The sequence below is a fragment of the Akebia trifoliata genome, chromosome 13 (genome assembly GCF_017979445.1).
Source record: "Akebia trifoliata isolate Shusen 1 chromosome 13, ASM1797944v1, whole genome shotgun sequence".
Classification (NCBI taxonomy): domain Eukaryota; kingdom Viridiplantae; phylum Streptophyta; class Magnoliopsida; order Ranunculales; family Lardizabalaceae; genus Akebia; species Akebia trifoliata.
This window is the reverse complement of record NC_141387.1, coordinates 13,769,473-13,791,003: the sequence shown is the minus strand read 5'-3', so window position 1 is coordinate 13,791,003 and position 21,531 is coordinate 13,769,473. Positions and strand designations below refer to the sequence as shown.

Genomic DNA, 21,531 nt, shown 5'->3' with positions numbered 1-21,531 from the left:
CCATGGCTAAATCAGCATTGTGACCTTTTGGCGGCACGAACCTTTGGCGCAACACCAAAGATAATAATAGTGCAAATATAGCTTGACAGCTTGAGTCAAGGTTGTAACATGACCCTTCATCACTTTACATTTCAGCACCATGGTTTTTTCTGTCGGTAGATGCTGCATAATTTTGGGGTATTATTCCAAATGTGGGTTTTACAAGTTTTTGGATGCATAAAACGTTGCACAAATAGTTCATGACTATTGGGCATTGTTACATGGGTGCGAGGTGTTATTCATCTGTGTGAATCTATCGATTGTAGCATAGGCATGAATTTCTTTAAAGAGAGTAACATTGTCATCACACTTATTTTCCTTTCGAAAGAGTAATGAGACATCCATCAAGCAATCATATTTGAATGTAGCCTACATGGAACAAAATCAAACACGCCCAACATCCCCTATTGGTACTTAACAAGAGATGTTGATTGGTGGAGTGGTATAGGATTTATATAATAAACTAGTGGTAATTGTTTTATATGCCGCTTCCGTTAGGTGTGGCCATCCCAGTTGGCATTCAACGATGGATTGTCAGAGACTGTTGAACCTCTATTTCCACACAAAACTGATGAGTTGCAATTATATGGACCTCCCCCTCCACAACAGGCTGCAAGTGCCCCCTTCGAAAAGCCTGAAACCATAAAAAATGATGTGATAATCCACTTTTGAGTCTTTGAGTACTTAGTGTTGAAAGCCTAATTAGGGCCCTTTATAAATTGTATTAAAGAGGTCATATCATTTAATAGGAGACTCTATTTCAAAAGGCAATATTATGGTGATCCACAATGACTATAGAAAAACACCCATGCATTATAATAACCATTTAGGCCCATCATCAAATCCTATTAACACCCTATGTAGTCCAACAAAGGGTGCAACTTGGTCCGATTCAAACCGAGAACTAATAGTTTTGGGGTGGTTTGGTTCAATTTCGAACTAGTTGCGGTTCAGTTCTGGGTTACGAAAAATGGAGAATCGATCAATTTTGTTTTGCTCTCGGACCAAGCTTGTATAGAACCGAACCCTTATGCAATAAATAAAGGGTGCTGTTCGAAGGCCTTACAGAGTGCCAAACATTTTTTCAATTTATGTGTTAGAAGTCTTAGAATGAGCTAATTTTTTTGTGAAGGCAATCTCTATGATGAGCAGATCATCCTCACCAAAAATCAGCCCATTTTGAAACTTCTAACCCCGTCAAAAGTAGTTTACAAAAATAGGATGGTCCACAATTGAAAGTAGTTTTCACCAGAGAGATCATCATCATGAAAAATTAGCCCATTCCGAAACTTCTAACCTATATTTTGAAAAATGTTTGGCTCTCTTTAAGGCCTCCAAACGCTTCCGATAAATAAATATATATGTATATAATAATTATTATGAATTATTTTAGGAGTTGGGACATAGATTAATGATCTTTTATGGGTAGACTAGTTACTTCTTATGGATAGATTAGTGATTTATTATATGAAATTTTTTGTTTATTATATGTTTGTTTTTTCTTTAAAAATTTTACTTACAATTTATGGAATATTGGCAACTCATAGAACCCAACTGAACCAAACTGAACCAAGTTGCACCCCTAGTCCTTCAATCAAAAATCAATTTGATTGATGATTTTTCAACCATTTAACCAGTATAGAAATTTATCTTTCCAAAATCCTCAATTAAAACAACTCTCGATAATACAACATAATTTCTTAATTGAATAATTAAAAACATATATCTCAAACAAAGGTTGGAGTATGCACCGAATTGAATTGGAGAGCGATAAAAGTGCATGGCAGCATTGTAGTAATCAGCGTAGATGATGATGGTATGAGGATGTAGCTTTCGCAATCTACCCAACTCCTTCTTAAGAAGATTGTTGTGATACTTGGAAAATTCGTTTAACCATTTCAAACAACCCGTTTTTGGGTTGTAGAGTTCCTTATTTTGGCTTTGAAATTTTGTGAGAGCTACCGCAGAGCATCCAGCTGGAAAACTTCCCGCGACCATGAACGTCTGGGCTCCTTGTTTGATCAATTTCTTTTTACAAGAAGAAGAAGATGATATCAATGGAGATTATGAGTAATGATGCCTTAAATCTGATATCCAACAGCTAATGTATATGTATATATAGATTCATTTTAATGTTTTCATTTAATTTAGAATAAATTTTTTGATTCATGACAATGATCCAGTTTGGTAATTTCTTTTACCTGTTCCATACAATTGTTTTGTACTGATTCAGTATTCTTTTTAAAACACTAATAAAAATTCTTAGATTGGTAGGAAATGCTCCTCAATAAAGTTAATTATATAGGTTTAATATCAACTAGCAAATGGCATGTGAAAAGTCACATTTAATGCAAAAAAAAAATTAAAATTTATGCATGATTAAAATTTTTTATAATTATTTAAAAAATTTCAACTAGATAATTTAATTTTGAGTCATATTTTATCATGTAATATATTAGGGTTTTTATTTTTTTTATGACAAAATATGGGGGCTTTTTTTGGAAAATAAATTTGTTGCATGTAGAACCACTCTTACTAGCCTTCTAGCAATATAAGAGTAAACGTTTTCTATTTGTATAATGTATACTTTGAAGCGTCTTGTTTTCCCCCTAAGCAAGCAAAGATATATATAAAGAAAAAAATATTTACAAAGGGAATTCCCTTAGTATACAAATCTGGATATTTTTTTTGAAATGTTTGATGTCATGTTGATCTCTAAAGATAATGTATCCAGAGAAAACATCTTTCCATCTCAACCCTTAGCTCGATGAAGAGTGATGTTTGATACTAGAGTTCTTAAAGAAATATAATTTCCAAATGTGTCAACAATGGACAACAATGTGGGCAAACTGTATGCTATATAGAACAATAAGATGTTTTATATGCATATGGCACAACAACATTTTATTTATATCAATTTTGCTTGTGCTCACCTGGATTGCTTTGGATATAACATTGATGACTGAAGGTACAAAGGTCCGAATCTCTTCAAAACTCATTCCGTTAAAAGCAAAGTAGGAGTAATCGTTTCCCCCAATCTCTCCGACAACAAATAGGGATCTACTGAAGAAGTCTCTGCAATCTATAAATTACAAAATCTTAAACATAAAAACTTACGAAGACAAAGTTTAAGAGGAATGAAAATTTTGTTGATATAAGACTTTAAACATGCTTAATCAACCTAAAAGTATTGAGTTCTGTCTTGAATTCAAAGAGCCAATACAATAGCTGGAGATCACAAGTACCCCCAACGTAATCCACAAACTCTTAAGGCAGTCCATGTGGGAAATGTATAACAAATATGAATCATTGAAGTGGAAAAAAGAAAGAGTCTATAAACTGACACAATCATTACACAATTAACATGATCAAAATAATAAATTTTAGCTGATTTACCTTGAAATATATTGATTTGTAATGAATGTAACCTCATATAGTTGATATCCAAACCTAAATAACATACGTGTGAGTGTGCTCTCCGATAGGGATAAGGTGTATAGATTATAATAATGTGCATGACATACACTATATCAATGCTATCATGTATCTCATCACATATCTTGAAGATATTAGATTTGCATCAAATAGGTTCAATTAGTATCAATTAGGTATATTTGAATATTGGATTTATTGATTGTCTTTTTATATTGGTCGATGTTTCAATCTATATAAACCCAATGACCAAATGTAATCATCATCCAAGAATTGTCAAAAAAGTCCAAATTCTTCATTATATTAGAGCTCAAGCTCCACTGAGCACATTGATCTTGGTGCGCCGAACCTAAATCATTTTGTTCCCTTTATTAGTATTTAGTTTTTTTTCTCAATAAAAATCCTTCATTTCTCTATGTTTCTACAAACCTCCCTACTTCACACATTAATGCATCATAATCTCAAATTTTATTTTATTTAAAAATTCTTCAATGAGAGTTCTTGTATTTAAATCGCACGATCCATATTTCTACGCTTTTGTGAGATATCATTATAGACCGGATCTAGTGGGCCACCGGCTTCAACGGACTCAAAAATGAGTGGGATGTGACAGTGATGGACTTCACAGATAGGTGGCGACCACCATCAACTATGATTGGACCTTGCGGCAATCTATCTTCAACTTCTTCATGGGATCAAAGGACTAATATTTTATATAATCAAGTACATAGTCTTTATCTAAAGGACTATGCAATTAAGAGAGGGTAATAGAGTTAAGGTATATGCATTATAATAATGCGCACGAGATACACTATATCAATGCTACGGTGTATTGCATCACATATCTTAAAGATATTAGATTTCCATCAATTAGTATAAATTAGATATATTAGAATATTAGATTGATTGATTGTCTTTTATATTGGTGGATGTTTCAATCTATATAAACTCAATGACCAAATGTAATTATCATCCAAGAATTCTCAAAAAAATCCAATTTTTTCACTTTTTTCGAGCATCACATGGTTTCAAGTAGAGGGTGAGAGTATGGGATGTACCTCTTTTAGCTATGTATGTAATATTGCTATCATGGGAGAGCAACCAAATTTAGTAGCATTAATTTTATTTAGAAGTTGTATTTCTAATATAATCCTAGGGCCTGTGTGGATTGACTTTTGTAAGTACTTCTGATTTTTGCAAGGAGTCAGAAGCGCTTTAAAGGTGTTTGGATAAATAACTCCTAGAAGAACTACTTTACTGTGAAGTCATCACGGAGTACCAATGGTGCTACTTCTCTAAACTACTCTTGTGCGGAACCACAAAACATTGTTAAAATGATGGGATTGGGACAAGTATCCCCCTCATAAATTTTGAAAATTACAAACCTACCCTCAAAAAGGCAATTGGAATAATATTATATTACTATCCATTGATATGGTGGTAGCCTTTTGGTGTAACATTTGGGACAAGTATACGTCTCATAAATTTTGAAAATTATAAGCATACCCTCAAAAATGCAATTGCAGTAATACTATATTACTATCCATTGATGTGGTGATAGCTTTTTGGTGTAGCATTTGGGACAAGTATGTACCTCATAAATTTTCAAAATTACAAGCATACCCTCAAAAATGCAATTAAATAATATTTTATTATTATCTATTGATATGGTGGTAGCCTTTTAGTGTATTATTTGAATTTGGATTTCTAGCGCCCCAAATTGCTTACTCAATGATTTATTCATGAGCATTCCAACCATGGTTGAAATTTTCTTATTGCAAGATTGATGTGAATAATTACACACAAATTTACTATCCATTGATGTGGTAAAAGCTTCTTCATATTTTTAGTGGTTGTATATATTTAGTCATAATATCTTCTATTTGTTTATAATTGTTAGGTGTTTATATTAGTTTTTATGGATAAAAATAATAACTTTTATTTCTTTTGAAGAATAATTTGTTGAGTTATAATGTTAAAAATAATAACTAATACTTATAAGAGTATTTTGATTATTTTAACAGAATCTAAATAGTTTCCAAACACAAAATTCTATCAAAAGTACTTCTGACAGTACTTTTCAGAACCTGCATCCAAACACACAACAGTTATCCACCTACTCTAGACAGTACTTCAAAAAATACTTATGTTCTAAGTACTTTTGGCTCCTGTATCCACATGGGCCCCTAATTTCTTAAGCTAACCAAATTTCAACTAAGTTGCCTCAAACTTTAAAAAGAATTTTTTTTTAAATAGGTGGACAACCAATCAGAAATAGAAAACAAAAATGCTATGTCTTTCATAAGATTGAACCGTTTGTATCCTCTCCTACTGTAGACATGAGATGTTCATCGTTGAACCTCAAAGCTACTTTGTTTGGACTTGCCAACATTCTTTTTTAAAAATGGGTGTGAATGAGAACTCAAATCAATCTTTTAGAAAAGTCATTTTTCATAGTATTGTAGTGACTTTTGTTCATGGAAAATGTATGGTCTATCTAAGATCTAGGTAAGAGGATTCGACTAGAGAATGAAGAAGGTGTTAGGCACCCTATTCTCTCCACCTAGAGTTGTTATCTTTTTAAACTTGACAATTTTGAATAGTTAAAAAAATAATAAAAATGTATGAGATGCATGAAGTCGGTGTATGCACATGGTGGGTATGTACCTCTTTGAAAAATGATTCAATGTTAGTGTTGACATGAGAAATATGCTATAGAAGAAGATATCCCATGGAGTCATCACTTTTTAATGAGTTAAAATATTAGTTTAGGATTTTAGAGAGATTCCATAAATGAAATTCCCTTAAATCTACAATCTTGATGCATGCATACTTGGCTAAAAACTTAATATTTCAACCCTACCAAGAGAGTTACACATTTTTTCATCATGGCCAAGCATGTATGGTGTGTGTGCATAGTGTACATTATGATGCATGAAAGATGAATAGGTTAAAAAAGACTTCAAACTTCCATCTTTTCGATCAAATCATCACAAGCATTTCATACCCAAGGTTGAAGTTCAACCTACTTGAAAGCGCCCTCGATTCACAGGTTGCAAATCCACTTTTTTGATGTTTGGGAGTCGTCACCTAGTTTTGCGGTTCAAGAGCCGAAACATGACTCAAAACCGATCAAAAGTACTAATCTACGAAAAGAAAGGGTCCGGAGATCACGTTACGGGATTGGAAGGTGTTAAGCACCAATCCTGCCTGGCGAATGCTGGTCTCTACTATACCCAAAAATATTATATTACGAAAAATGACCTAAAAAAATAAAATAAATAAAAAACTAATTTACCTGGGTGATTGTGACGGTTGATTCCCTCAGTACTGGTGGAGTACGTTCCTCGTATGAGTCTTCCCACTTTTGTCTCCATCACTGGATCAGCTTTCGATTTTTGAGATGAGGTATTCTCCTCTTAAATCTAGGTATTTATTGGATGTTCTAGGTGTTTTAAGGGTTTCTAGGTATTTTTTTTTTGAAGATTTTTGGATATTTTTAAAGTAAAAAAGTGGGGTTTGGGTGTTAGGTAGGGACTTGGGGATTTAGATTTAGGGTTTTAGGATTGCTGGGGAGAGTTTTTGGCCTCTCTTTCCTAGGATTTTTCTTGACCTCCAAGATTGGGTTGTGGAGGCTCCTATTTATAGAGTTTTTTAATTTGAATAAGTCTTTTTAAGATAAAGTTAATTAGGATTTTAATTCTTACGCACAATGAAATAATATTTTTTAATTTTTTTGGATAACCCCCCTGATTATATTTTAATTCTTTAGGACCCCAAATGGAGGGGCCTTCTAATAAATATTAGGTGCGTCCCACTTGAATAAGTGGGCCACCACTTAAAATTTGGCCCATGAGATTATATTTATTTTTTATTATTATTTAAAATTTAAAATTTAATTTATTAAGGTTTCACTTTACGTTTATTAATATTTTAATTATTTATCTCAAAATTTTGAATTTTTAGGATTGAAAAATTATTGTTTTACCCTCAAAGATGACTTTTGGGTTGAGAGGTTATTTTTTGATATTTTAGGATGTTTTGAAATCAATTTTTTGTAAGGAATTCAATGGGAGTATCGATTTGCGTCATTATGGGTTTTTGGCGTGTAATAGTCGTGAACCCTATGAGGGGTATTTTCGTAATTTTGTCAAATTTGGTGAAAATTGGCGAAACAATTTATTTGATTTTTATTTACTGTTTTATGTGTTCGTAAGGATTTTCCTAAACGTAACGTAGGCTCTAGGGATGTTTTGATGTTAGGGGTATTTTGGTAATTTAATCATTTTTTAGTGATTTTTCACGTAAAGTTTCTTTTTATCTTACAATGATGATTTTTAAGTTTTTTAGGTCATATTTTCTTAGCGTAACGTGATTTCTAAAATTTTGCTTGCTTGAAATATCTTATCCAAAATTTTAAAAATATCTACTAACAAAATAAAGCATTAGAATATTCATTAATCATTGGGAACCGTCACAATTGGGTTGACGAATTGATTAATCAGGCGAGTGAAAAAATGAGGTGTCTACATTACTCGGGATGAATGAGGGTTCTCCATTACTTCCTAAAGGTTAAAAAAAAATAAAGAAAAATAGAAAAAGAAGAAGCAAACTTAAAATAAAACTAAATCCTAACCCACCTTGTCCCTTGATATTCTTAAATGAGATTATCTTGAATAGGATTTAAAGTTGAGAGTTTTAGCTAAGTGTTGGAAGTAAGAGGTGAGTGATGATTTTTGTTTGAAAGCTTGAATGTTGAGAGATGGTTAAAAGAGTTAAGTAGGGATTTTGGTAGACTTTGAGGTTGAGAGATGGGGACTTGAGAATATGAATTGCTTATAGGAAATGGGATAATTTATAGAGTTTTTAGATAACTTTTGGGAATTAAGTGGTCCAACCTTAAAAATAAAGAGAATGGGCATGAGGTTTTGGTTGTTTTTTTTGAAATTTTCTATTTTTATGAAGGTAAACGTGGAATTTGTGAGATAAAATTTTAAATGTATTTTTGATATTTGATTTTTTAGTAAATAGAGGTAAGAGAACAAAAGTATTTTTGGAAGGATAAGTAGGGGAGTGACATGTGTAAAAGTGAAGTGTTAGGTGAAAAATAGACTTGAGTTCTCTTATAAATATGCCCAAAAGCAATGGTAGATATATATATTTTTAAAATGAACTAATGTGAGAGTTTCATGTATGTACTTGAAGATTCTTACCTTTTGGGGGTAGGATTAAAAGTTCTCTAAACTTTAAGGATTTGTATCAAAGACTAAAGTACATTTTTTGTTTAACCTTACTTTTTGAGAAGGGTATTCTTAGGTTTTCTCAGGGGAGTTGACTTTCCAATTAGGTTGGAACATTGGGCATTGGGCATTGGGGGCTTATGAAAAACCACAATATGTCCCCTTTAAGAGAATGTGCTTGACATTGAATTTTGGTTTTGGACTTAGGTTATGGGCTTATGGTAGTTTGGATTTAGATATTTGGGTTAGGTCTGCAAATGGGCTTGGTATTGGGTTAGGAGATGGATAATGGATTGGTTAATGGAGAATAGGTTGGATATGAAGTTGGATCGATTCATGGGTTAAGGAAGTGGATATGAAATTGGATGAGATTATGGATGGACTAAGGACAAGGTTTGGTTATGATGCATGTTTGCATGTATACATGAAAAAAGTGTCAGGTGGCAATTATTATGCAACGTGGGCTCGTTGAAGGGTTTTGGACCTTTAATCGAACTATCGTAATTTGGACTTCTTCTAGTGGATTCGTGCAAATTGGAGTATCTACAGCTATAATATATATATATATATATATATATATATATATATATATATATATATATATATATAAACAAAAGAACCCTGCTTGGGATGGAAACATAAGATGCTAAGAAATCAACTACACGATTTAAACTTATATGTATTTCCCGATAAATTATTGCTAAATTCAATTTTTGAAACTCATACTTAAGAAATGATCACATTATTTTACACTCTTTCTGTTAAAGTATTGCTCAAAATCAATTAGGCTCGATCCAATTATGTGTGTGTGTTTTTGAGTCAGTCCAAGGTAATTTGAGTTGGGCTTGTAACTTATGTAGTGCTTCAAAATGGGTTTTTATTTTATTTTGTTTTAACTAAGTCTTCTCTAGATAAGAAAGTAGAGAAAGAAAGAAAGAAAACCTAGAGATGAGAGGTTGAGAGGTCTGAGAAGATTGAAATCTAGAAGGTGAAACTAAGTGATAAAAATGTTTCCATATATCGATTTGCCCTATTTTCTTCATAGTGAAATCGAGCTCCAACACTCATACCTCTGTGGACGTAGCGTTTGGGTGAATCATGTAAAATCTCGTATTGTGAGTATTGAGTACTTATTTTTCTTTGTGTAATTATTTATCTTCATTGCATTTGCTACTATTAGTTGGGTTGTTCTTCATTGTGAAAGCGCCCTCGATCCGCGGGGTGCGCGGATCCGCTTTTGATCTTTGAGGTTTGGGAGTCGCCACCTAGTTATTGTGGTCTAGGAACCAAACTGACTCTAACATGGATAAAAACTACTAATCTACCACAAAAAATCTGAATTCGGGGATCATGTTACGGGGTTGGAAGGTGTTAGGCACCAACCCCGCCCGGCCAAAGCCGGTCTCTACTAACTTCCCAAATATATCACATTGCTAAAAACCTAGATAAAAATAAAAAAATTACATACCTTTCCGATAGCAAGGATTTTGTTCCCTTAGATCTGACAAAAAGAGCTCCTTGTACTGTACTCCCTTGCTTCGTTCTGTCTCCGGATTTGACTTCGGATCTCCTAGATCAAGGTATCTCCTTGTTTTTGGATCTGAACTCTTCAAGTTTGTTGCGGATTTGGGGGTGTTTTTGGAGGGATTTTAGGTGTTTTCTAGACTAAAATTGAAGGAGGGATGTTAGGTAAGGAGTTGGGGCTCCAAAACTAGGGTTTATGGGGGGCTAGGGGAGCTTCTAGACCTACTTCTCTTAGGATTTATGATTTGATACGAAAATAGGGTGTGAGCACCTCTATTTATAGAATTTTTTTAAGGTTGATTTGGATAGAGTTAGTGTTTAATTAAAGATCTCTTAATTAGAGTTGTGTTTTAGTTAAAATTGTTTTAGGTAGAATTGTGTTTTAATTAGAATTGTTTTAGGTAGAATTTTTTTTAACTTAGAACTCTATTAGATAGAGTTATTATTTAATTAGAATTCTATTATGAGTTTTGGTCTTATTTGATTGACTTTTAATGTTTTGACTTTAGTCTTAATTGATTGACTTTTAATATTTTGACTTCAGTCTTGTTTAATTGACTTTAATTTTGACTTTAGTCTCACTTGATTGACTTTAATACTTTGACTACAGTCTTGCTTGATTGACTTAAATTTTTGGAGAACCCCCTTCTAAAATATCTTTAATTCTTTGGACCCCCAAATGGAAGAAATATCCCAGGAATCCTCAACAATTTTACCCGAAAGTCCGATTGATCGATTTTTTAATTCAAAATTTTAAATTAATTTCATCAATGTTTCACTTTAATTATTTAATATTTTATTTATTAATTTCGAAAATTTTTAATTATGAAAATTGTGAAATTACCGTTTTACCCCCGGAGAGGACTTTTCACGTTTTAAGTCGATTTTTAATGTTCTAGGATGTTTTAGAATCGATTTTTCGTAAGGAATTCAATGGAAATATTATTTTGTGTTATTTATGAAATTTTTGTGTGAAATGATTGTGAACTTTATGAGGGGCATTTTCGTAATTTTGTCAAATTCTGTTAAAATTGGTGAAATGATTTATTTGGTTCCGATTTGTTATTTTATGTGTTCGAGAGAGTTTTCCTAAGCGTAACGTAGGCTTTAGGGTTATTTTGAGGTTAGGGGTATTTTGGTAATTTGGTAATTTTTTAGTGATTTTTATCGTGAAGTTTCTTTTTGGTCTGCAAGATGATGATTTCTATGTTTCTGGGGTCGTATTTTCCTAGCGTAGCGTGGTTTCTAAGGTTTTGTCAATTCGAGATACCTCATCCGGATTTCTGAAACACATCTGGTAACAAAATAAAGCAACGGAATACACATCCATCATTGGGAATCATTGCAATCGGATTGACGAGTTGATTAATCAGGCGAGTGCAAAAATGAGGTGTCTACACATTGCCATTATCAAACAAGGTCTTGGAAGGTATGTCATATAAGGTATTTGGTGAAATATCCAATAGGCATTTGATTAAATTACAAAGTGAACTTCACAAACGTGTTCACATACACAATAAGTATCAATACTTAGGTTATCTCGGGGGGTTTGCAATGGCAAAAAAGGGTACTACAATGATTAAAATTTCTGGTGGGGTGAAGTTTGTGGTGAAGTCACTTGATGGAAAATCAAACTTTACAATGTGACAAAAGAAGATGAGGAATATTTTTATCCAACAAGGGCTTCGTTATTGCGTTCGAGGCATTGAAGCGAAGTCGGATAGGATGTCCAATGAGACATGGGAGGAGTTGAATTAAAGCCTAGTAGTTCTACTGAGTTACATATTTTTGATGAAGTCATGTACAACGTCAAGGAAGAAAAGAATATAAAAAGAACATGAAAAAAGCTTGAGAAGCTTTACATGGGGAAGACTTTATCCAATAAATTATTCCTTAAGGACCAACTCTATGGCTTAATGATGGAGGAATGATAAGACATCATGGAGTACTTGAATACATTCAATCGGTGTTTAAGTGATTTGTTAAAGGTAAATGTGAAGTTCGAAAAAGAAAATAAAGCATTGCTCTTATTGAGATCACTTTCTAATTCCTTCAAATACTTTCAGACTACTCTCATGTTTGACATTGAAACCATCAAGTTTGAGGAGGTGGTTTAAGACCATATCTCTCACATGACCATGAATAAGTTAAGTGAGAAGGATGTTCAAAGGGAAAGACTCATTATAGAGGGTTCAAGTGAGCGAAGCTGAACAAAAGAGAAAAAAAGAATCCGAAGGAAAAAATTCTAGATCCAAATCTAGAAGTAAGAAAGAAATGGAGTACTACCATTGTGAAAAGAAGGGACATTACAAAAGATATTGTAGAAAATACAAAGCAAAGGTAAAATAAGGAAAGAAAGCCGAGTTAAGTTCCACAACAAGCAAAGCATCAAAAAATGATGAAAAGCTCTTAACGACATTTTCGGGTAATCTCACATCCAATTCTTGGATTTTAGATTTTGAGTGTATTTTTCATGTGTTCCAATTGTAATTGTTTTGAATCCTATGAACCTCATGATAGTGGAGATGTTTTAATGGGTAATGATACATGCAAAGTCATTTGAATGGGTACCGTGAAGATAATAATGTATGATGAGGTTGTTAGAACCTTGGGTAGTGTGAAACATGTTTCGGTACTCAAGAAGAATTTGAAATCCTAAGGCATACTTGACAAAAGATGGAGCACTCAATGTGTCTAAGGGAGCCATGGTGATAATGAGAGGTGTGAAGCTTGCAAATAACCTGTACAAATTTTCAGGAAACACAATTCTAAGAGGAGTTGCAATAGCCACAAGAGGGAAATTCTAGCAAGCTGGAGTTGATAGGAAGTCCGTGAAAAAAAATGAGGTTCCTAATATATTGTAAATTCTTGTCTTGAATGTTCAAGGGCTCAATGACAAGAAGAAAGGTCTGTGATTAAAGCTATGATTGTTCAGTCCAACCCCTACTTAGAGGCACTGTAGGAATCTAAGCTAGAAGTTGCTGATAATAAAACTATTGGAGATCTATGAGGCTTTAATATTAGCTGGAGTTTTCTACCATCGATATGCACCTTAGGGGGTGTTATAGTTATGTGGAATAAGAATTTTATCTCTGTAGAAGAAGAATTAATTGGGTTTTTCTTCGTTTCTATGCTTGCCAAGTGTGTGGGTGAAGTGGTGGACTAGATTTTCATTGGGGTGTATGGGCCTACTCGACAAGTTGAAAACACGCAATTTTGGGATGAGCTAGAAGATGTTAACTATCACTGGGGGCCCCTTGGTGCCTAAAACTAACTTCAATGTTATCAGATTTTCTTACGAGAAGTTGGGAGGTTCTAGGATTGCTGCTAAGATGAAAATATTTGCCAATTTTGTCGATAGGAATGGGTTCCTAGACCTCCCCTTTCTTGGATGATGCGTTACTAGGTCAAATCATCAAGAGACACCTGTCCTCAACAGGTTGGCTCGCTTCTTGGTTTCCTTTGAGTGGGACTATCTCTTTTGTAGTCTGGTTCAAAAAACAATGCCTAACCCCATGTCGGACCATTGTTCAGTTACTCTGGTTGCAGACCTAGTTTGTAGGCGACCCATTCTGTTTTGATTGAAAAATATGTGGTTATCACATCCAAACTTTATAAATTGATCCATGAGTGGTGGGAAGAACAATAATATGTGGGGAGACCGGGGTTAGTCTCTAGAAATACATTAAAAGCAATAAAATAAAAGCTAAAACTTTGGAACAAGGATGTTTTTGGTAGCGTGCACGCAAAAAAGAATGAAGTACTATAAAAAATTGCAAATCTGGATAGAAAAGAAAAACAAGGTAGTTCTAGGGAGGATTTAAATGCAAAGGAGAGAGAGAGATGTCTTAACTTAAAAGAAAAATTCCAAGATTTGGTTTTTTTGGAAGAAGTGAGTTAGAGACTAGAATCCAGGGTTCGGTGGCTAAAGGAAGGGGACAATAACACTGGATTTTTCCATCGTATGACGAACTTCCACAATCTAGTTAATAAGATGTCGGAGATTAAAGTGAATGGTGAATAGAGGAATAGGGAGGACAAGGTTTCTAAAGCCGTTGTGCAGTACTATAGCAAGTTATACGTAGATAAGGTTGGTTTGAGACCCACCCTAGACAATTTACAATTTGACTTCATCCTTGTAAAGCAACAAAAGTAGATTTAGAGGCCAATAGGTGAGGATGATATTCGTAGTATTGTGTTCAAGATGGTTGGTGATAAGGCCCTGGGTTCGGATGGGTTCACTACGGCATTTTACAAAGCTTGTTGGGATACTTTGAAAGATGATCTAATGGTGGTGGTGTATGACTTCAATGGAAGCTTTTTGGACCGTGGCTCCAATTGCACCATTGTGGCTCTTGTTTCAAAAAAGGTAGGGGTAGAAGAGATCACCGACTTGAGACCAATTAGTTTCGTTATTTAGTTTACTAGATTATCTTGGAAATTCTTGCCTCAAGGATGAAATTTGTGCTAAATAATATCATTGGACAAGAACAAGGTGTTTTTGTGAAGGGGAGGCAAATTCTTGATGGTGTGTTGATTACAAATGAATGTATTGATTCTAGGAATAAGGAAGGGACCCTTGGGTTGGTGTGTAAAATTGACGAGGAAAAGGCATACAATCATGTTAATTGGAATATTCTTCGTTATATGTTGCATCGTATGGGGTTTGGTAATAAATGGATCCAATGGGTGATGAAATGTGTTACAACTCTTAACTTCTCGATATTGATCAATGGGTTGCCAGATGGGTTTTTTAAGAGTTCAAGGTGTTTACGCTAAGGGGACCCTGTATCTCCATTTCTCTTTCTTGTTGTGGTTGAAGCTTTAGGTAGAATGATAACAAAAACAAAATTGAATGGAGACTTATCTAGGTTTAGAGTTTCAACCATTGGTCATTCCATTTCTCACCTTCAATTTGTGGACGAAACATTGGTTTTCTTGAACTTCACGAATAGGGAGGTGTCGGTTCTTTTAGGGATCCTTGGGTGCTTCCATATTGTTTTTGGTTTGCCGATGAACTTGTGAAAGAGTAAGATGTTCCCTATTGGTAGTATTCTAGAGGTGAAGTTGGCGGTAGCCTCGGTGGGGTTCCAAGTGGGTATGCTGCCCACTTCTTACATGGGCCTTCCATTGGGGGTAGAATATCCGTGCAAAGCTATATGTGACCTAGCGATTGAAAATATTGAGAAAAGACTATCAACGTGGAAAGCTAAACACTTATCTGAAGGCAAGAAATTAGTTCTAATCAAAAGCACTCTAGCAACCATTCTGAATTACTTTTGCTCCCTCTTCTCCCTTCTAAGGAGTGTGGGAACTAAAATAGAAAGGCTCTGTTGGAACTTATTTTGGCACAATAAAGATGGAAAGAGAAAGTTTCATATGGTGAGATGGGATAAAATCTGCAAACCTAAAAAGTTTGGAGGCCTGGGTATTAGGAAGTTTGGAGATACAAATTCGGTGCTTCTTAGCAAATTGTTATGAAGGCTTGGGGAAGAGGATGGTAACTTGTGGAAAGACATCTTGGTTGAGAAGTTCAAGGTGAATGGTTTGGAATGGGAAAGTGGGGCGGCTAGAGGATTGTATGGTTGTGGGTTGTGGAGGGGTATTCTTAAAAAGTTGTCGGAGTTTCACAAGAAAGTGAGTTTAAGGTCAGAAGGGGTAAGAGAGTTCATTTTTGGGAGGATTGTTGATGCGGTGAATCTCCTCTCAAATATCAATTTCTAGAATTGTACATGATTTCCCGCAAAATGGGGCAACCGGTGGTGAACCTTGGAAGTAATGTTGAAGGTGCTAGTGCTTAGGACTTCAAGTTTAGAAGAGCCTTTAACGATTGGGAGCAAAATAATATTGGCAACTTAATCCAGTGCTTGACGAATACAACTCTCAATGGGTATTTAGTAGATTCATGTATTTGGTGTGACATAAGGGATGAGAAGTTTTTTGTCTCTTCCATGCATGTTGACTTGTCTGCTACCCCAAACCAAGTTAGGTTTGACCCTATATGTGGTATGGTAAAATACCATCCAAGATTTTAGTTTTTATTTGGGTTGCCTCTATTGGTAGAATTCTCACTTTGGATCAGATTATTAAGAGGGGGTTCTCCTTACCAAACTATTATTGTATTTGAAGACTTGATGGGGAATCAACAAATCACATTCTTATTCATTGCTCCGTCGTGAGTTCAGTATGCATCCACTTTATCTTCTTGTTTGGCTTAGTAGGTTGTTTCCCTTCCACTATTAGAGAGTTGTTCCAGTCTTGGCTCGGATGGGGTACTTCCTTTATAAGGTCCAAGCGAATCATATGGAGCCTTCTCCCCTTAGCCGTATGTTGGACTCTTTAGAAAGAGCGGAACAGTAGGATCTTTGAGAATAAGGAAGGCATTATCCAAGATATTATTTTCTCAATTTTTGGGCTTCTCTTCTTGTTGGAAAGGTTATTCAAGCAGTTCAAAGGCATTTTCTTTGAGGACTTCCTTTTGTGTTGGGACCTAGTTTGTAATCTAGAGCCTCTTTGAGGGGTGTTTTTTTTTTTTTTTTTTACTTCTCTTTTTGCCTTGTTTTTTTTTTTTTTTTTTTTTTGTTCTCACTCTTGTTTCTCTTTGGGCCGGTCTACTCAACTATCTTTTAAAATGAATCAATTTTTACTTATCAAAAAATTCTAGCAAGGATGAAACTCAACTTTGACATTTAAGACTTGGCCATATGAGTGAAAGAGCAATACAAGAGTTACATTGATGAAAATTGTTGGAGGGTGTTGGGGCATGCAAACTAGAATTTTGCAAGTTTTGTGTGATGGGAAAGCAAAATAAAGTATCATTCAAGATTACAAATAAAGAAATCAAGAGTAAGGGATTGTTAAACTACATTCATTCCGATGTGTGGGTCCCTGCACCTACTAAATCAAAAGGTGGAGCTTACTACTTTGTCACTTTCATGGATGATTTTTCAAAAAGGTTTAGGTCTATTTTATGAAGGAGAAATCCGAAGTCTTTTCCAAGTTTGTAGAATGGAAAGCTGAAGTAGAAAATCAAATGGGGAGAAAAATTAAATACTTAAGAAGCGACAATGGGAGTAAGTACAAAAATGGCAAGTTCTTGAAGTTTTGCAAAGAAAATGCATTACAAGGCATTTCACCATTTAGAAAAAATCTTCAATAAAATGGCATGGCCGAAAGGATAAACAAACTCTCGTGGAAAGGGAAAGATGCATGAGATTACATGCAGGATTGGTCAAACTATTTTGGGCGAAATTGATTAACCATGCTTGTTATTTGGTTAATCAATCACCATCAAAGTTACTTGAGTTTAAATGTCTTAAAGATGTATGGATGGGCAAAGAAGTTGACTATTCTACATTAAAAGTGTTTAGACACAAGAAATATATTCTCATTCCTAATGATAATAGAAATAAGTTTCAATTAAAGTTACTCGAGTGCATCTTATTCGGATTTAAGAAGGGAGTGAAGGGATTCAAGCTTTGAGATCCAATAAAAAGAATAAAATCCTTAATAGAGATGTGGTCTTTGATAAAGGTTCCATAACATAGGGAGTGTAGATGTGTGATTTTCGATTTTCAAAGATCACCTTTATGAGGATTTGGAGTCGCCACCATTCATTTTTGTAAAAGGGTGTGAATGGTCACCTAGAGTGTATTTTTAGAAAAAAGTGTTATTTTGGCGTTTAGTGACTCCCGTACGGATAAAATACTAATCCACCTAAGATCTAAGTAAGCGATTTCGATTTTAGAAAAGGGAAGGTGTTAAAAACCTCATTCTCTCTACCAATTGGTCATAACCTCATAAGTAACTTAGTCATTTTGAAATAAATAAAATAAAAGAGTCGCATGATTGACGATTTGTACCATAAGAAGGGATTTGTTATCGGCTCGAACTATAGGGATCATCTCATTGAAGGAGATGATCCTTATAAAAATTTGACCTCGAAAACAACATATTTTTTTGAAAAGTGTTGGCTAATGGTTGTAGGCCCATTCACATGGGTTGAGAAGGACCCGACTACCGATTGCCTCAAAACAAGTTGTTTAGGGAAGGGATTTTAAAACGATTCTTTTTCTTTTTTATTAAAAGTGATTGCAACCCCTATATTTTCAATCGAACCGAAATCCAATCTACTGGAGGTAAGGGAGGGGGACCATTACATCTTAGGGGCTTGTTAAAATAATAGAAATAAAGAGAGGGGAAGATAGAGAAGGTAAAGAATGGGAAGGTGCAACGCTGATGCTCAACCCTACATTGAGGCTTGAGCCATTCTTTTCTTCATTTTTTTTTTCTTCTTATCTTTTTCTTAGATCTTTCATAGAATTATAAGGGTAGATATTTTAGAGTAGATAAAGTGAGGAGAGTTGAGTTGAGACAAAATTTTTTAATTTTTTTTACGGCTTGATAACATGTCCATTTTGAAAGATAAAAGGGGGGTATTTATAGGTATTGAGGGTTACTTTTAAGGGTAGGATAGGGTGAAAAGGTAGAAAAGTGGGAAATGGCATGAGATTTGTTAGGGAAAGGTGATAAGTTAGATTTATGATATAGAGTATAGTGAGTGATATGGGTGGTGGTTGATGATGAGGTTGGGTAAAATGATTTTTGAAAGGTAAATTGTGGTGAAGACAAGTGTCATCAAGTGTTGATTGGTTGATGTGGGTAATGGTTTATGGATTATGGTTATAGATATAAATGTGAGTTTGAATAAATTTGGGCTTTGACATGTTGGGGTTAGGATTTTGGGAAAATTTAGGTTTTAGGATTGACTTGGGTTTAGGGTTTGCATTGCATAGGACTAGGGTTAAGTTAGGTTTGAGTCTTGGCTAGGGTTGAGTTTATGTTAAGGTGAGGTAGACAACATTTTTTAGGGAATTGAGGGTTGGTGGGCTTTAAGCGAGCTTAAAGTAATTCTAAATTTGAAAATGGAGCGGTAAGAGACGAAAAGTGTGGGGGGCATACAAAGTCTCATTGTGGGTCTATTAGACCTTTAGGAGTCTTAGGAACCTTTGATTTGGACTTCTTTAGGTCCGTTGATGAATATTTCTAGAAAATTAATTTTTTGGGTATTTTCAAGTAGGGCCCATTCAAATTGGGATGTCTATAGGGAAAATTCAGGAAAGATGATGGTGAGAAGTTGGTTGTTGATGACAAGGTAGTTGTTACCGAAGTTCCTATTACCAAAGTAAAGACTATAAGGGAAGTACCTCAAATTCAATTTGAGGAGGGTTACATACCTAATAGGGAAGAACAACAAAAGAGGGTTCACGATAAGCCTTTTAGCATATCACATATGAAAGGCTAAGGAGGATCATCAAATCACCTTAAAGGTTTGAATGAAAAGATGAAGTATATTTTGCACTAGTGGCAAGCGAGGGAGATCTTACTAAACTGGTTACAAGGGACAAGTTTGAGCATTGCTTAAACTTGCTTAATCTCATTATTTGTTGAGATTAGAGGGCACCTCCCCACTTGAAGTGCATGGAGATGAGAGATTTCTCATCAAGGTGGAGGTGTTATTGACACATTAAGGTTCCAACGTTTCCAAGAAATGAAGAGGTTTTTTTTTTTTTTGCCAAGGTAGAGATTGTTGAAGTATGCTAAAAATCAATTAGGCCTGGTTCAAGTGTGTATGTATTTTTGGGTCAATCCAAGGTAATTTGAGTTAGACTTGTAACTTATGTAAGTGGCTCACTTATGTGGTGCTTCATTTTCTTTTGTTGTAACAAAAAAAAAGTTTTAAGTCTTTTCTAGATAAGAAAGTAGAGAAAGATAGAAAACCTAAAAAGGAGAGGTTGAGAGGTTTGAAAAGATTGAGATATAGAAGAAGGTGAAGCTACGTAATAAAGATATTTTCTTGTATCGATTTGCCTCATTTTCTTTATAGTGAAATCGAGCTCCAACGTTCACCTCCGTGGACGTAGTCTTTGGTGAACCACGTAAAATTTCGTGTTGTGGGTATCGTATTCCTACTCTTTTTTGTGTGATTGTTTATCTTCTTTGCATTTGCTACTATTAGTTTAGGGTAGAAAATTATGGCAAAACTTTTTAACTAAGAGGATGGCCTCTTAACTTGCGTCTTCTCATGATATAAATGCCCTTTTCTTCAACATCTAACAAGAACCCTTGAATTTTCTCCCCAAAACTAGCCATCCTCAATTTCTTCAACCTTGCCATTAATCATAGTTTCCAATCCCCCCTCCTCACATACACAAACCTTGGCTCTGCCCTATCTTCATTCAGGCCCTTTTTGTGGGTCTGGTTCCAACCAGTCCAACCGATCGTCCTTTATGGGTTTCAAGACATTGTGGCCAACAATATATCATGAATAATGCTGGATTGACCTTAGGCTGGAACCTCATATCGTACTTTTTGACATGAAAGTGGATAGGAACCATCTTACATACTAGAAGAGGATATTGTGCTTAATTGCCCTGACTAATTTTAAGATAAATAAACTAATCCATAGGGTTCTTAATGAATCCAAAAAGCAAAGATTTTAGATATTATTGCCTAGGTATCTTCTTAAACTTAATCAAATATTCTTGAGTAAGCAAACTAACTTCTCTATACTGTTTGCTTCAAAACCTCGAATCTATTCCTCATTAATGTCTGAGTCAATATCCATTTAGGAAAGTTGTTATTGAATCCATTTGGTGAAACTCCAAGTCATATTATGTCACCATCCCTAGTATAATTTCATTGTTTTAATGAGAAAGTTGGGAGTACGTAGTACCTGAAGATGAGTTGCAAAGAGAAGGCATAAGTTGCTTGAACCAACCAAGTTGAACGTTCAAAGAGTAGATTGCAAGGGGATTGCTCATATTTTTGTTCTTAAAGAAACTGTCATCTAAAGCAGTAGCTCCTGCGACAGCAAAATTGGCTCCTTGCCTCAAATCTTGGTCTTTCGCGCGTGCCAAATATGGAGGTAACAATGGAACTCCAAGAGATTGGGCTGTATTCACATCACCACCATTTATTGTCATTCAAACAATGATATAAGTTAGTTGATGTGGATGATCTTAAAAATATCAATAGGAAAATTATTGGACAAAATATAGAGGACAAGTAGGAAGTCAAAATTATCGTGGCAGACATTTTTAAAATGGATCACGTTCCAATATTGACTCATGAAGAATGACACATGATCCTAACCATGTAAACACAAAATCCAAGATATGGGATACGTATACTCAAGATATGTCTTATCAGGATAAGTAGAAAATCTTGATCTTTAAATTTCATGTTTACACGGTCAGGATCATGTGCTTTTTAAGATAGTTCATCAATTTAGAAG

General features: G+C 34.6%; 1 protein-coding gene across 2 annotated transcripts; it reads right to left on the bottom strand.

Annotated features, from left to right (window-relative positions):
* Positions 1-381: 381 nt before the first annotated feature.
* On the bottom strand, positions 382-21,306 carry LOC147387949 (GDSL esterase/lipase At1g28580-like). 2 transcript variants are annotated; one of them, XM_086421719.1, is made up of 4 exons: positions 20,971-21,306; positions 2,973-3,121; positions 1,791-2,067; positions 382-673 (listed from the first exon to the last, which is right to left on the bottom strand). In XM_086421719.1, the coding sequence occupies exons 1-4, from the start codon at positions 21,218-21,220 to the stop codon at positions 534-536; spliced, it is 816 nt and encodes a 271-aa protein (XP_086277845.1). In that variant the 5' UTR covers positions 21,221-21,306; the 3' UTR covers positions 382-533. The 2 variants fall into 2 exon arrangements, with proteins under 2 accessions (XP_086277845.1, XP_086277846.1); XM_086421720.1 differs by lacking the exon at positions 1,791-2,067 and having other exon boundaries at positions 404-673; positions 20,971-21,301.
* Positions 21,307-21,531: the final 225 nt, after the last annotated feature.